Genomic DNA, 12,398 nt, shown 5'->3' with positions numbered 1-12,398 from the left:
TATACAATTGTAATTTACAATTACACCATATGATGTTGATCTACTGCCGACGCTTTAACATTTAAAAAGCTTCACACCTGCACACGCCTTCCCAAAGGGCAGCGAGCAATCTCTTACAGCGCTAAATTTGGAAAGCCCCCGTGGGGATAGCAAAACTCACCATTCTGTGTTGGGCTGAGATGACTCCATCCCACTCGGGGTCCTGCTGGATGGTGGTGACCAGGGTCGGTAGCTCCTCGGAGTGAGGTTTGTTGTGCATGACATTGTGTAGAGGCAGATGAGGGGCCGCGTGCTGATCACTGTTGCCCTCCTCCTTGTCTCGTGATGCTAAGTCCTGGGTCATTGTTTCCTCTCCATCAGCTGCACATGCAAATGGAGAGGTAGCCTGCTTGGAAGACATTCTTCTGCGAGACATGAAAAGGAGACAAAGAGAAAACATTGGTGCTCAGTGACAAAAAAAAAAATCTAGCGCGAAACAGTCCTCTAAGTGCATCACACCTGCCTAGAACAGTAAGAAATTAATCACCTGCAGCCAACAGAAATACTCTAAAAAGCACAGGCTTGGGGGTCTGGACCCAAAACACTGAGGAAAAAGTATTCCTTGATGCCAAGACAAGGTCAGGGTTAAGTTATATGACATCGTTCTATTCATTTAGACTTGTCAAACAATATGATTTTCTCCAGCCATAAGAAAATAGTGATTTTATTGGTATTTTCATGTTGATTCTGTATGAGTTCAATTCTTTAAACTCTTACTCCCATAAGCAACCTGAAGCTTACAAGCAAACCTTTAAAGGAGAGAGCTCATCATGCTTACCTGACCTCATTCCTTGCAAGCAGAAGATGCTTTTTACAAATATGAGAATAAATTTTAAATCCATTTCAAATTCTGCTACATGAGTCCTTTTGCTGTTTGTTTAAAGCTGTACTGATTTTAGATGATTTAAAATTTTGTCCAGCTATACCTTTAAGAAAGTGTTTTGAGAAGCTCATGTGAAAAGTGTTCTAAACCTAAAAGGTTTATTAAATGGATGGATAATACCTTAGTAACATTATGCAGTTCAAACTAAAAACTAAAATAATTATGTTTCCTTTCATATTAGACACGAAGTACAGGATATAGCTCGACAAAATACTTTGAATTACTTAAAAGTGCAATGAATAAATGCACTGATTTATGTTAAATGCCTTTTCCTAATAATGGCCTCTCACTACCATCTCATATGCAAACACAGCTTTCGCCACAGTTTCTGCACTTAGATGAAAATATTACTGACTTCAACTCAAAATCTGAAAACACTGTCATTTAAAATTTCTAGTAAGATTAACTGCAACTGTTAAAACAATCATTAATAAACCTGAAAAGGGACAGCTAAAATATATTAGTTATTTTCCCAGGTCTTAGTAACTTCAGAATATCCTTGACACCAAAATTGCTGAGAAACTGAGGAATAAGATCTTCACCTTAATTGCTTTTTAACAATAATTGATTTCATACCATTTCTTTAAAAATGCACAAATCAGTTAACATAGGAAACCACATGAGCATTTTTCAAATTAGCAAATCATTAACTTGCTAGTACTGTTTCTACAGACAAATAAATACTGATTAAAGGGTCTGGAAATCTGAGACTAACAGTTAAATTTACAAATCTGTCACATGCATTCATGAATATTACAGTGAAGGAAATATCAAGTGCAAAGAAAAATAATTAAGTTAATTCCAATTTAAACAGTAGTTTTTATGTAGCAGCCTGTGTTTCACATAGGATTTAACAGCTAATGCTAAATTTCTCACAATTAATGAGGGAGTTCAGATTTAGTATCCTACAGTGAAAAAAAAATTAATATAGGATCAACTAATCTAATTATGTACAGTTCAATATGAAAGTATTACAAGCTTTGAAGTGCTCTGAAACATATTAAAACACTGATACCTATTTAGAATAACTATTCTGTAAATAGAGATAATCCTGCCTCTTAAACTCGATACTGGTGGGGGAAAAAAGGTTTGTGTTTTCTTTAGGGAAGCCTAAGTGTAAGTGGGAGTCTAACATGAGTGTTGCCAATAAGCAGAACTGAGGAATTTAAACCGTGCATTGCATTCTTCCTATGCTAAAGAATTTGTGTTGATGCTACAGAGAACATGCCAAGAGTTCAGCAACCGGCATTATCGTGTGTACTTCCAAAGGTTCTGGCTCGTAATTGCTATGATCCAAGATAAAATAAAAGGTTGCTTTCCTTTTTCTCATTAAAGTAGTCACGTTAATGCAATCACTCACATGAAAATATAAGTCATGCTTTGAGCAATTTGAAAACCCGACATGAAAATCGAAAGTCACAATAAAGGTTTTTCCTTTCTTTCACCTTCTCAACAGATCTTATTCCTGTTTCATACTGAACGAGCTTCTGTGTAAAGCAAGAGCTATGGCTGTTTCTTCACCATAAATTAATCATGACACAAAACTAGAAATGAAAATGTCTCTTAAGAATAATTTCAACTACAAACTGCACCAATGAATAATACCGCACAATCCTAATTAAACACAACTCTGCAGCTGCAAAAATAGGCTGAATCTGTCCAAAGCTACGAGTTGGCTTTAAAGGCTGGTTTGTTAGGGACTGTTTTCTTAAGGAAGGCTGGGCCCTCAGTCTTAATCAGCCAATAAATTATTTCCTGCAATTACATTAAATAGAAAATTATCTTCAAATTGGGAATGTTAATTGAAAATCAAAATTCAGACTGAAGTTTAGAAATTACATGCTGAATATAATTAGTCTAGAAAGGCTTCACCTCTATTTCATAAACAGGCTTTTGGTGTTTCCCCAAGTGACCATTCAGCAAAGCTATCCACTGGTAATGCACTGTAAGGGAAGCATTTTCTTCCTCCTCTTATTCAAGATGTTTTAAACACAATTCAATAAAAAAGCTCCATTCAACTGCTGTGAAGTTGATTACATAGAGAAAAGGGACTGTGTTAACACTAAAATTAAAATTATAAAAAGTCCTATTGACTAATAATCTCAAGCCATGCCCAGCAACTTTTTCCCATACTGGAGTAAGAGAACAGACCAAGGGTAGGGTTCAAGTGCCTCCTAGCTCCACCCACCATATTTCCCCACTGCTGCATCATGGACAGTCACCTTCCATGCTGCCCTTTAGTCAGTCACCTATAGTCTTGGAGCCTGGAAGGGAAGACAGGCTCAGGCAGGCCTCCCAGGCACTTGCTTTTCTCGTGGCATGATTTTTAGGGGTGTGTTTCACTTCTATTTTCTCCAAAGCTTTGTTAAAACAACTAGATTTAACGGTAACTTTTTAGTTGTTAGATTTAAAACATTGGGTTTAAAGGGACAGATGTGTAGGGGCCTGTTAGATTAAGCTCTTCACGTTCTTTTGCCAACACAATCATTAACTCAGTGAGTATACTTCGTTTTTACATGGTTTTCTGAGGGTGTCCAGTTGTGCCTGGGTTTACAATCAGGAAGGCAGAGCAAATTTAAACTCTGCAGATGGGTGTTATCCAGCAATTTGGGAGAATTCTGAACACACCATTCCATCAGGTCAAAAGGCAGAGTTCAGTCAATAACTCCAAGGTCTCATTCAATTCCAGTGGAGAAGACTCTGGCCCAGTTGAGTAGTTTATGTTTATGATAAAATTAAGCCGTAGAGCAGCGTGTTGTGTTAAAATATTTCAATGTTAAAATATGAGCATGAATAGCAGTCAAATTTTAAGCCATAACAACTTCCCAATTTTATTTAAAATATTCAAAATGCATTTGCTAAAATCCCTGCTGAGAGGAGAAGAAAAAAATCAATATTCATAATAAATAAGGCTTGTAAAACGTATCAGAAATTTACTAATTTCCATTATAATTTATTTTATTTTTTTCTGCTATTATCAATTAAACTCAGTGGAATGATTTTTTTTTAAAAAAAAAAGTTTCTGATAAAAAATATCTCCCTAGTTATAACCCCTGCAAACAGGGGTTTATAATGGAAGTGCTGACACAACCCTAACTACAGCAGCGCAAATGGTGCCGCTATAATACACAAAATCAAGTTCTATTATTCTAAACTATCCTCGCTCGGGGGGTTTTCTTTACTGTGCTCCCAGACAAACTGCTGAAGCATGAAAAATTTAAATGCAATCAAGTGGGTCCAATTCTACTTTACTAGAACAAGTGTCTACAGTGGTACAATCTTAAAAGAAGATGCAACAGATTTGTTTGGTGCTTTTCTTTCTTTTTTCTTTTTTAGCTGTTTATTTATAATACTGTGCAGTGGAGATAAAATAAGAGAGGAAATTACACTCACATTATATCAGTATATTGATTACACAGCACACAATCAGAAAGAAAATACATTGTGAAATTGTTGCTTTGGTTAAATTGACAGATTAGCTGAACACAGCAATCACTAAAGGTGGAAAATATATCTAATGGGTATGAGAAGAGGTTGAAAAAAGCCCTAATTAACTGAAGACCTATCACCTACTCAAGTCTGAGAATTTAAAAAACCTTGATCCATATTTTCCAGCACTAGAATAAATGCTACCTCGTTTTGAATTTGAGACATAAACAAAATGTGATCATTTATCAAAAGATATCAAGGTAGAAAAGCTAAAATTGAAGTGCTACAGGTTTTTTTACCTACAAAAAGATAAACACAGTCCCAAACAGCTTCATTTGCTATCGGCATGACCTGATTTTTTATTTTAAACCTGAGAAGAAATTCTCTCTGCCCTAAAGAAGATTGCCAATCAGATCACAAAACATAGGTTTTCCTTTTTTCCTACACCCAGTGTGTGTTATACCTTTCTAAATGTAAATGTTAATACTTTTTTTTTTGTCTAAGGTTTTCCTACAGTCGCAAATTCTTTAAAAAATTCCATATCCTCTTTTTCAAAACAATTAACTGATATTCCTAACATGAAAGGTTTCCAAAGCCTGAAAAATCTTCCATCCCTGTTGACTGCTCAGATGATTAAATGTTACAGTAGAAATTAAGGCAAGACCTGGAGTTTCAGCTGCCAGACATTTCAGAATCAAGCCACAAAGTACAGCAACAAAGGATAACAACAATGCAGTGGCCCAGACACTGTTCCAAAAACATATAAACTGAGCAATAACAATGAGATATATGACAAAGCAGACTTATAGTTGGCTGGGGACTTTTGCTTCTGCTCTGCTCCACCCTCACAAAGCATTCATAAACCTAAAGGCATGTCTACACTGCAGCCACATAAATGACTGCTTTGTAATGCTCAGATATCCAAACTAATTTTAAACAAGCTTGCTTCTGATAGCTCTCCAACTACAGTAGCATGGTGCTCAGATGGACTAATTCATCCTGCTTTAGTGACTGCAGCAGAGACATAACCCAGGTCTACAGCTCCAACAGTAGATTGGAATCAGATTAGATTAGAAATATATTCACTTACAGAGCTTTTATGAACAGTCTCCATTCCTTTTCCCCAAAGTGCCAGATTAAAGTACTTAAGTGCATGATTAACTGTAAGTATGCAAGCAGTCCACTAATTTCAAATTGGACTACTCGGTTTCAAAAAGTTAAGCACATGTCTAAGTGCTTTGGTGACTCCAGAACTAAATAAATTAAAAGAAACCATTTTTAGAAGTACTCATAACCTTTTAAGCATTTCCTTCTAAACTTTTATGTTAACCTGGTGTTCATAACTAAAAAAAGGAAAAAAAAAAATCAGCCTCAGCATCTTATGCCTTCCCAAGTTTTAAAATGTGCATACTCCACTCATAATACTAAACATGGTTACAGGACCCTCCCTCACAAATCATCACTTAGCTGTGGGGTACATTAGATGCATTATAGCTCAGACTTAAAGAAAAATGAATGTGTTTTAGCAATAGCCAAAATATTTTTCAGTTCTGCCCTGTAAAATAATGTTGTGTAGGCAGAACCCAGCAATGTAACTCACTGTTGTAATCTTGATGCCATTTTAGAATAAAAAGCTGTTTCCTAAAATTATGAAATCTCATCTCTCTTTTCAAGGAGAATTAGGAACACAATTGAACAGTTAGTAAAAGATTTTGTACTCCTGGGGCCCCACACCTCAACATAAATCCCTCTGCACAAAGCCCGAATAGCTTGAGAAGGCTGCAATGGGAGAGAATCTCTCAGTTTCTGTTCCTGGCTCTGAGTCACAGCAAGGCCTCAGGCCAATCAACTCAACTCCCTCAAGCTCTTCCTTGGCTTCATTTTGCAGGAATTCTACATGAATTAGTTACATAGAGATCATAAACAGCATTGCAAGATTAGAGAGTTTATGGTAATCGCAGGAACCACCTTGGAAATAAAAGGGCGGGAGGGGGAGTGGAAGCAAATGTGATTCAAGAAATGACAGCTAAAATGTTAACTGAGCACCCAAATCTCTGGCTGAAATAAGCATCATGCTAAGCAATACACCCACGGCTTCCAAGATACACACTCAGCTATTCTTGCATTTGTTTTTCCAATCCGGGCAAATTACAATTCTGCTAATAGATACGAATCCAAATCACAAAGTTTGACTTCAGATTCAAGCTTCCTCAAAGCTCAGAAGGTTGGGAGCAACTTTTATGGTATTTTTTATGGTATTTCTTCTCATTTGAAAAAAAAAAAAAAAAAAAAAGGATGAGGGAAAAAAAACCATCTCCTTGAAATTTTTTGGAAAGTCATTTTCTTATGTTCTGCTATTAGAGTGACCTTCCCAGCCATGCAGCCACGGTCACCTACTAGGGTTAGGGAATGAGCTCTTGTCTCTTCACCTAGCAGTTGAAAGCATCAAAATGCACACACCAAAACAGCCTCACAACCCCTCTGGACTTTTCAGTGAAAAGCCAAAATGTCTGTTTGGATTCATAAATACCAAAATCACAACCTGTCTGTTTAGCAGGCTAAATACTCCATTCTCTTTATCCCCCTGAAAATGCCTAAGGTGAACAAGCCCACACTCAATGCAGTAAAAGAGCAGTGAAAGAGCAGTCACTTGGCACCTGGGATGTGCTCATCTTCAGTCACAGTAGTTAATATTTTCTATAGTTTATATTTAGCTGACAATATTGCTGTCACATTATTTAAACAGCTTGAGACTGTTCTTTGGACTGGAGCTCATATGCCCTGGAATGCTTTGACTCATGAATTGTTTCTCCTGATAATGTTACATCACGTAACCACCTCTGTTTAATTGGTTGGTATTAGCTTCTCAGTGATGGCTGCCTTTAAAGTCCTATGACTGGGCCATGTGTCTCTGGATATCCAATTTCTTACTGTTGGAAAAAAAAAAAAAAAAAAAAAAAAAAAAAAAAAAAAAGGCAGTACTGACTTCCAGCTATCTTTACCAATAATTATGGGAACAAGAGTGAGCGTGCCAAGAATTTATCCATCAGCAACTTATTAGGATTTGTTTTTCTAGGCAGCAAGTAAGAGAAAATACAATATAAATAAAAGCAATCCTTAACAATAAAGTTAGAAAACAATGCTTGCTATAAATAAGCACTAATCCACATATTTTTATGGATCAGAATTACTTGTTTATCTGAATGATTGTATAAATGGTTTTGATAAAGGATGCCTAAAATTACTAAAATAAGGAAAACTTATTTTAGCATGTTTAGACTTTGAGGCTTTACACAGAAGACAAAAATACTTTCTTTTTTTTTCTCCCTTAAAAAGCCAGTTAAGAAGTTGTTCTAATAACTAAAAATCTTCCTGATCACACTTAGACCTGGTGGGCATAAATTCCTGAAAGGTTCATTAAATCCTTTTAAGGCTCCACTAAAAACATGCTGCAATTAATATAAGAATGCAATACAGAATTCTTTTATTAATTCCCTCTTGTGGTACATTTTCAGCAGTTGAAATTCCATGTGATGAGTTAAACAGTTAATTTTCAATCTTACAGGTGTGAAAGGTCACATGCCATCTCTGCATTTCAGAACAAAAATATCAGTACAGCCAGACTTCTCTCCCCTCCTCCCATTTCCTACTCCTTCCTTTCCATATTTTTAGTTCTCAGCTCTAAGACAAACCAAACAACTCAGCAGACAGAGAAATGAAGTATCAATTTCGGGCTCACCTGTAGCCTGTTGGACTAAAGCACCAAATTAGAACCTCCATGTAACACAAAACAATGGCTCTGCAGCTCAGTTACAGATTTTTCCTTTTAATAAAAACCTTACACTACAAGCCTAAAAACATTTCTAGCAGGCAAACCATTTCTGATTCAGTAGAGGTTATGCAAGCATCAAAGCACTTAAATATAGGTGCCAAACCACATTGCCAGGAGCTCTTAGTATTGCGAAGTACTGTTACCTGACAGCTCAGTGAATATAAAATTGCTTGTTTCTCCAACTGAAGACAATCAAATTGTCACCTTCCATTGTAATAACACACAACTTGAGATCAGCAAAGTGCCAACACAATTACCAGGAAGAAACAAAACATAACGAAAATATCAGATCTAAAATTCTCTAAAGGGTAAACACTTCCATCTGGCTATTCACCACACAAAAAAAAAAAAAAAAAACGGAGAAATATGAGAGATTCAGATGAGAGATTTTATTCTCACTATCAAATATCCTAGTTTATTTAGCAATAAGATTTATTTGTAAAATAGAAAAAACAGCGAAAGGAGGTGATTCATGAAACACTAAAAATAAACACAGATCAGAACTGTGCTGGGATTTTACTTGTGCACATTTAAAATACTGCAAGGGTCAGCAGAGTTGCTAGGGACGAGCATACATATCTGTATTGTTGTTATTATAAACTCATATATGTGAGGCTTCATAAAAATTAATTCTAACTAGCGTACTTTGGCACAAGCTACACATGACGTGCCACATGTATTTGTTTATTTAAATGACTTCACTCTAAGAACTGAAAATGAAGTTTGAACTGCAGTCTGCCTCAGAACTAGGACTTTCGGGATATTAAAAACTGGGAAAACCTTTGAAGGAGGTAATCTGAATACATGAAAAATAGCATTTTCACCATATATTTCTTGAAGTTATTCAGCAAGTGGCCTACATATTCAGGAGTGAAATTTGCATTTTGGTGATGCAGAGATCTAATAACTAGAAATTGTTTTATATCTACAGTAGCTCTGGGCATCCTATAAACTACAAAAGAGTGTCCTAGGTAGGATATATACACAGAAAACTATTTTCATCTGGCTCACAGGAATGAAATGAAACTTAAACCCTTCTTGAAAAATTTGCACTGTAGGGTGATATAATGGATTATCTCTTCTGTGTTGACATTCCATTCACTACTAACATACGCACAAAGTTCCTGTGCATTTCTTGGTGAAAATGCACATCACCTTCACATACTCCTTAAGGCTTCCCCAGCTATGGGCAAGTTAGAAAAGAGCAAAGCCAAGTCTCAGTCTTTGACATCAGCTTTTCTCTGAAGGACTATTAAGGAATGGCAGTAATGGTCAAGGAGCTTTTTTTCCACCCTGCACAGCTGCACCAGAGCCAGACATAATCCTAACCCTTTGGATAAAGCAGGCACAAGGACTACTTCAACACATTGTTAGCCTTGCAGAAGAGGATAAGATGCAGCTCCACATATCCAACCAGGAATCCCTGCTGTGCCGTGTCTCAGGTGCCTCATCCACAGGAGCTCAGGTGCAACGCAGAAAAGCTGGATTTCCCAACTGCAGCCTGCTCCCAGGCTTTGGCCTTTGATGGTTGCTCTTGTGCACTGCACTCAGCCACACAACAGCACCAGCAGGAACAGAGGAAGAAAGGAAGGTAGCAAAAACCCAAAACTATTTTAAAGGCCTGAGTATTTTGATCAGATAAAACAGAACTAGACACAATGCCCATTTTTCTGCAACTTTGGGAAGTTCTGATTTTTGTTCAGGGTCCTTACAACCAACCTTTTAGAAGGCAGCGTTGTGCACAATACTGCTTTATTTTAATCTAAGGTCTATATAATATGATCATCACCTGTGTGCACAATGGGAACCCCAAAATGTGTTTACAGACCCCTGCAGGAACCACCTCATTCACCAGTGAGCTGCAGCTACTGCTGGGAGAAGGGAGTGGGTAGTCTGGAGCAGCATTCTGTTCAGAAAAAGATTACATGCCTACCTAAAATCTACTCATGAAATATTTGAGAAATACCCCTTATTTGATGGGCAGTGTGGCCAAGAACAACGGTGGTAAGGTCTCTCTTTCTCCCCACAAACTCTCCACTGCATGGGCTGTTTTCCTTTTTATTTTAATTACCTTCACTACAAAAATATGAAGAAAAAAGATAAATAATTACAACACTCTAAGAAATCAAATAAAGTACAACAAAACATTTTCTCCTCTATTAATTAAGGTAATCAGCTGCTATTAAGTGCAAACAATTTAAAGTTCAATTTATTGAGACTTTGAACCTCCTATCCTTTCACAAGCTCCACAGGTGAAATATCTACCAATTTTAACTGACTTTTTAAAAAGCCTGAAATAAGACATTGTTATTCAAAGTCTTAGCATGACATACTTAACATCAAATATTTTACCTGTTATTTAGTTTAAAAAATAAATTGTTTAATACTAATCAGATTCCCAAATAAAGTTCTGTATTTTTTAAGGAATTCACTAAGGTATCTAAGGCACTAAAAAGAATCAGAGAACATTAAAAAGTAATCTTCACAGGAGAAACTTACACCACTTCACTATTCAGCTTGAAGAGATCAAGCAGCAGCAGTCCCTGCATGCAGCACTCTGGAACTGCATCAGTTGCAAAGTAAACTACAAACTCTCCCTGCCTTTTGGTTTCAGTTCTGTAACACACCACAAAATTGTTAAAAATAAATAATCTGCAGTAATTGAGGACCTCGACTATCCCACTTCCACAGAAGGTTATAGAATACAGCATCTGCTCTCTGAGAAGGAAACATGCATATCAAAATCAATCATAAGGGTAAAGGTGAAGAGTGCTCAGGCTCGGAATTGCTCCACATTTCTGAGTGTTCAAAGTTCAGTGTCAATAATTTTAAATGTGTTAAAGAACATAATGAAGAACAACTCTCAGAGTACAAAAGAAAACACAAGCCAGCACATGAACCAAAGGCTCAGATGAAGTTGTTTCAAATAATTAGAAAGTAAAAAGACCAATGGTCTAAAATGCAGACTTAACATATTGTCAGTGATTTTAAATATTTTTTACCATTACCGTGCACATTCAGTTAAATCCCCTGCAAGTGATTTTAGCTAAAAGGCTGAGATATCCTTTTATAACTTGCGATGTAGCATGTTTGCCATTGAAATATACGGCGCCTTATTGTGGTTTTCATCTCTGACCCATTTTTTCCTGTATATTAAGGATAAAACATACGATCTGCTTTTGTAAGGAAGTCTTATCTTCTCAAACAGTGTCTTTTTTTCTTTTTTTGCTCAGGGCTATGTTTTGTAACCATTCCCCACTTATGTTTATTGGTAATAATTTATAATAGACAAGTAAACACTGCATAATATGTGCAGACTATTACTTCAAAACCCAGATTTGAACAGTTTCATTTTCTCATGGACATTTGTGGAGGGCTCTGCTAACAATTTCAAAGGCAGTGCCATACAGAACATGATACACACATTACATACACACAGATTTGCAGGCAGGTTTAGCTGGTACAGCTATCTTCACTACCACGAACCGTAAACGAGACAGCCTGTGGTTCTAACCCAAATATGTATAGAACTGAAAAAAATGTATCTTTTAATCTGGGAATTATGACAGACACAGAATCCTTACAGACTTTTGAGAATGAGTCGGATCCTCAGACACTGTAAATCAGAGCAGTTGTATTGAGGTTAACAATCCTATTTACTCATCTAAAGATATATCCTTAACAACTTTTCTTGGCATTGAAAATTTGTTGGGTCTTTTGCAGTATGGAATTTCTGTGTTTTCCATGAAAAAGCAACTACCAATATTAGCAGGAATCATATGACACGATAATATTCCTCCAAACACTCATCGCAGAAAAATACAAAAAATAGTAAGGTAGATTAGGAATAGTAGCAGACTGTATCCATTGCTCTCAGTATTTTTAAAGTGTATTCCTCTTGAACTGATTCAAAATAACAAGATCTCTTCACTTACACAGACAAGCACTTTCAAAAAAAAGAAAAAAAAAAACCAAAAAATTACTTCTCTGACTGGCATAAGAGCTTATAGCAGATCATAATCTGGGGAGGAATCAAACACAAACTACTGAAATAGAAATAATTTATGTTTTAATTTGAACATGAGTTCTTAGGCTGCTACTTGGCAAAGCACTGCAGTCCAGCAGCTCCTGTGGAGCAAGGTCATGAGAGAGACGGGGGTCATCCAAATACGTAAGACCCCCAGCGCAGCAGGCACAAACCCTGCACTAATTATT

At 36.5% G+C, this 12,398-nt stretch overlaps 1 protein-coding gene across 12 annotated transcripts in view; it reads right to left on the bottom strand.

The window, feature by feature from the left end:
- SOX6 (SRY-box transcription factor 6) overlaps positions 1–12,398 on the bottom strand; it is a 369,109-nt gene that overhangs the window by 230,729 nt on the left and 125,982 nt on the right. For all 12 annotated transcript variants that reach the window (XM_041415103.1, XM_041415104.1, XM_041415107.1 and 9 more), the window contains one exon: positions 161–404. In XM_041415103.1, coding sequence (XP_041271037.1) covers positions 161–400 — 240 coding nt within the window. In that variant the 5' untranslated portion in view covers positions 401–404. The remainder of the gene's footprint in view (positions 1–160; positions 405–12,398) is intronic.

This window comes from Onychostruthus taczanowskii, unplaced genomic scaffold (assembly GCF_017590055.1).
Source record: "Onychostruthus taczanowskii isolate IOZ18803 unplaced genomic scaffold, ASM1759005v1 scaffold49, whole genome shotgun sequence".
Taxonomy (NCBI): domain Eukaryota; kingdom Metazoa; phylum Chordata; class Aves; order Passeriformes; family Passeridae; genus Onychostruthus; species Onychostruthus taczanowskii.
This window is presented reverse-complemented; position numbering and strand designations above follow the sequence as displayed.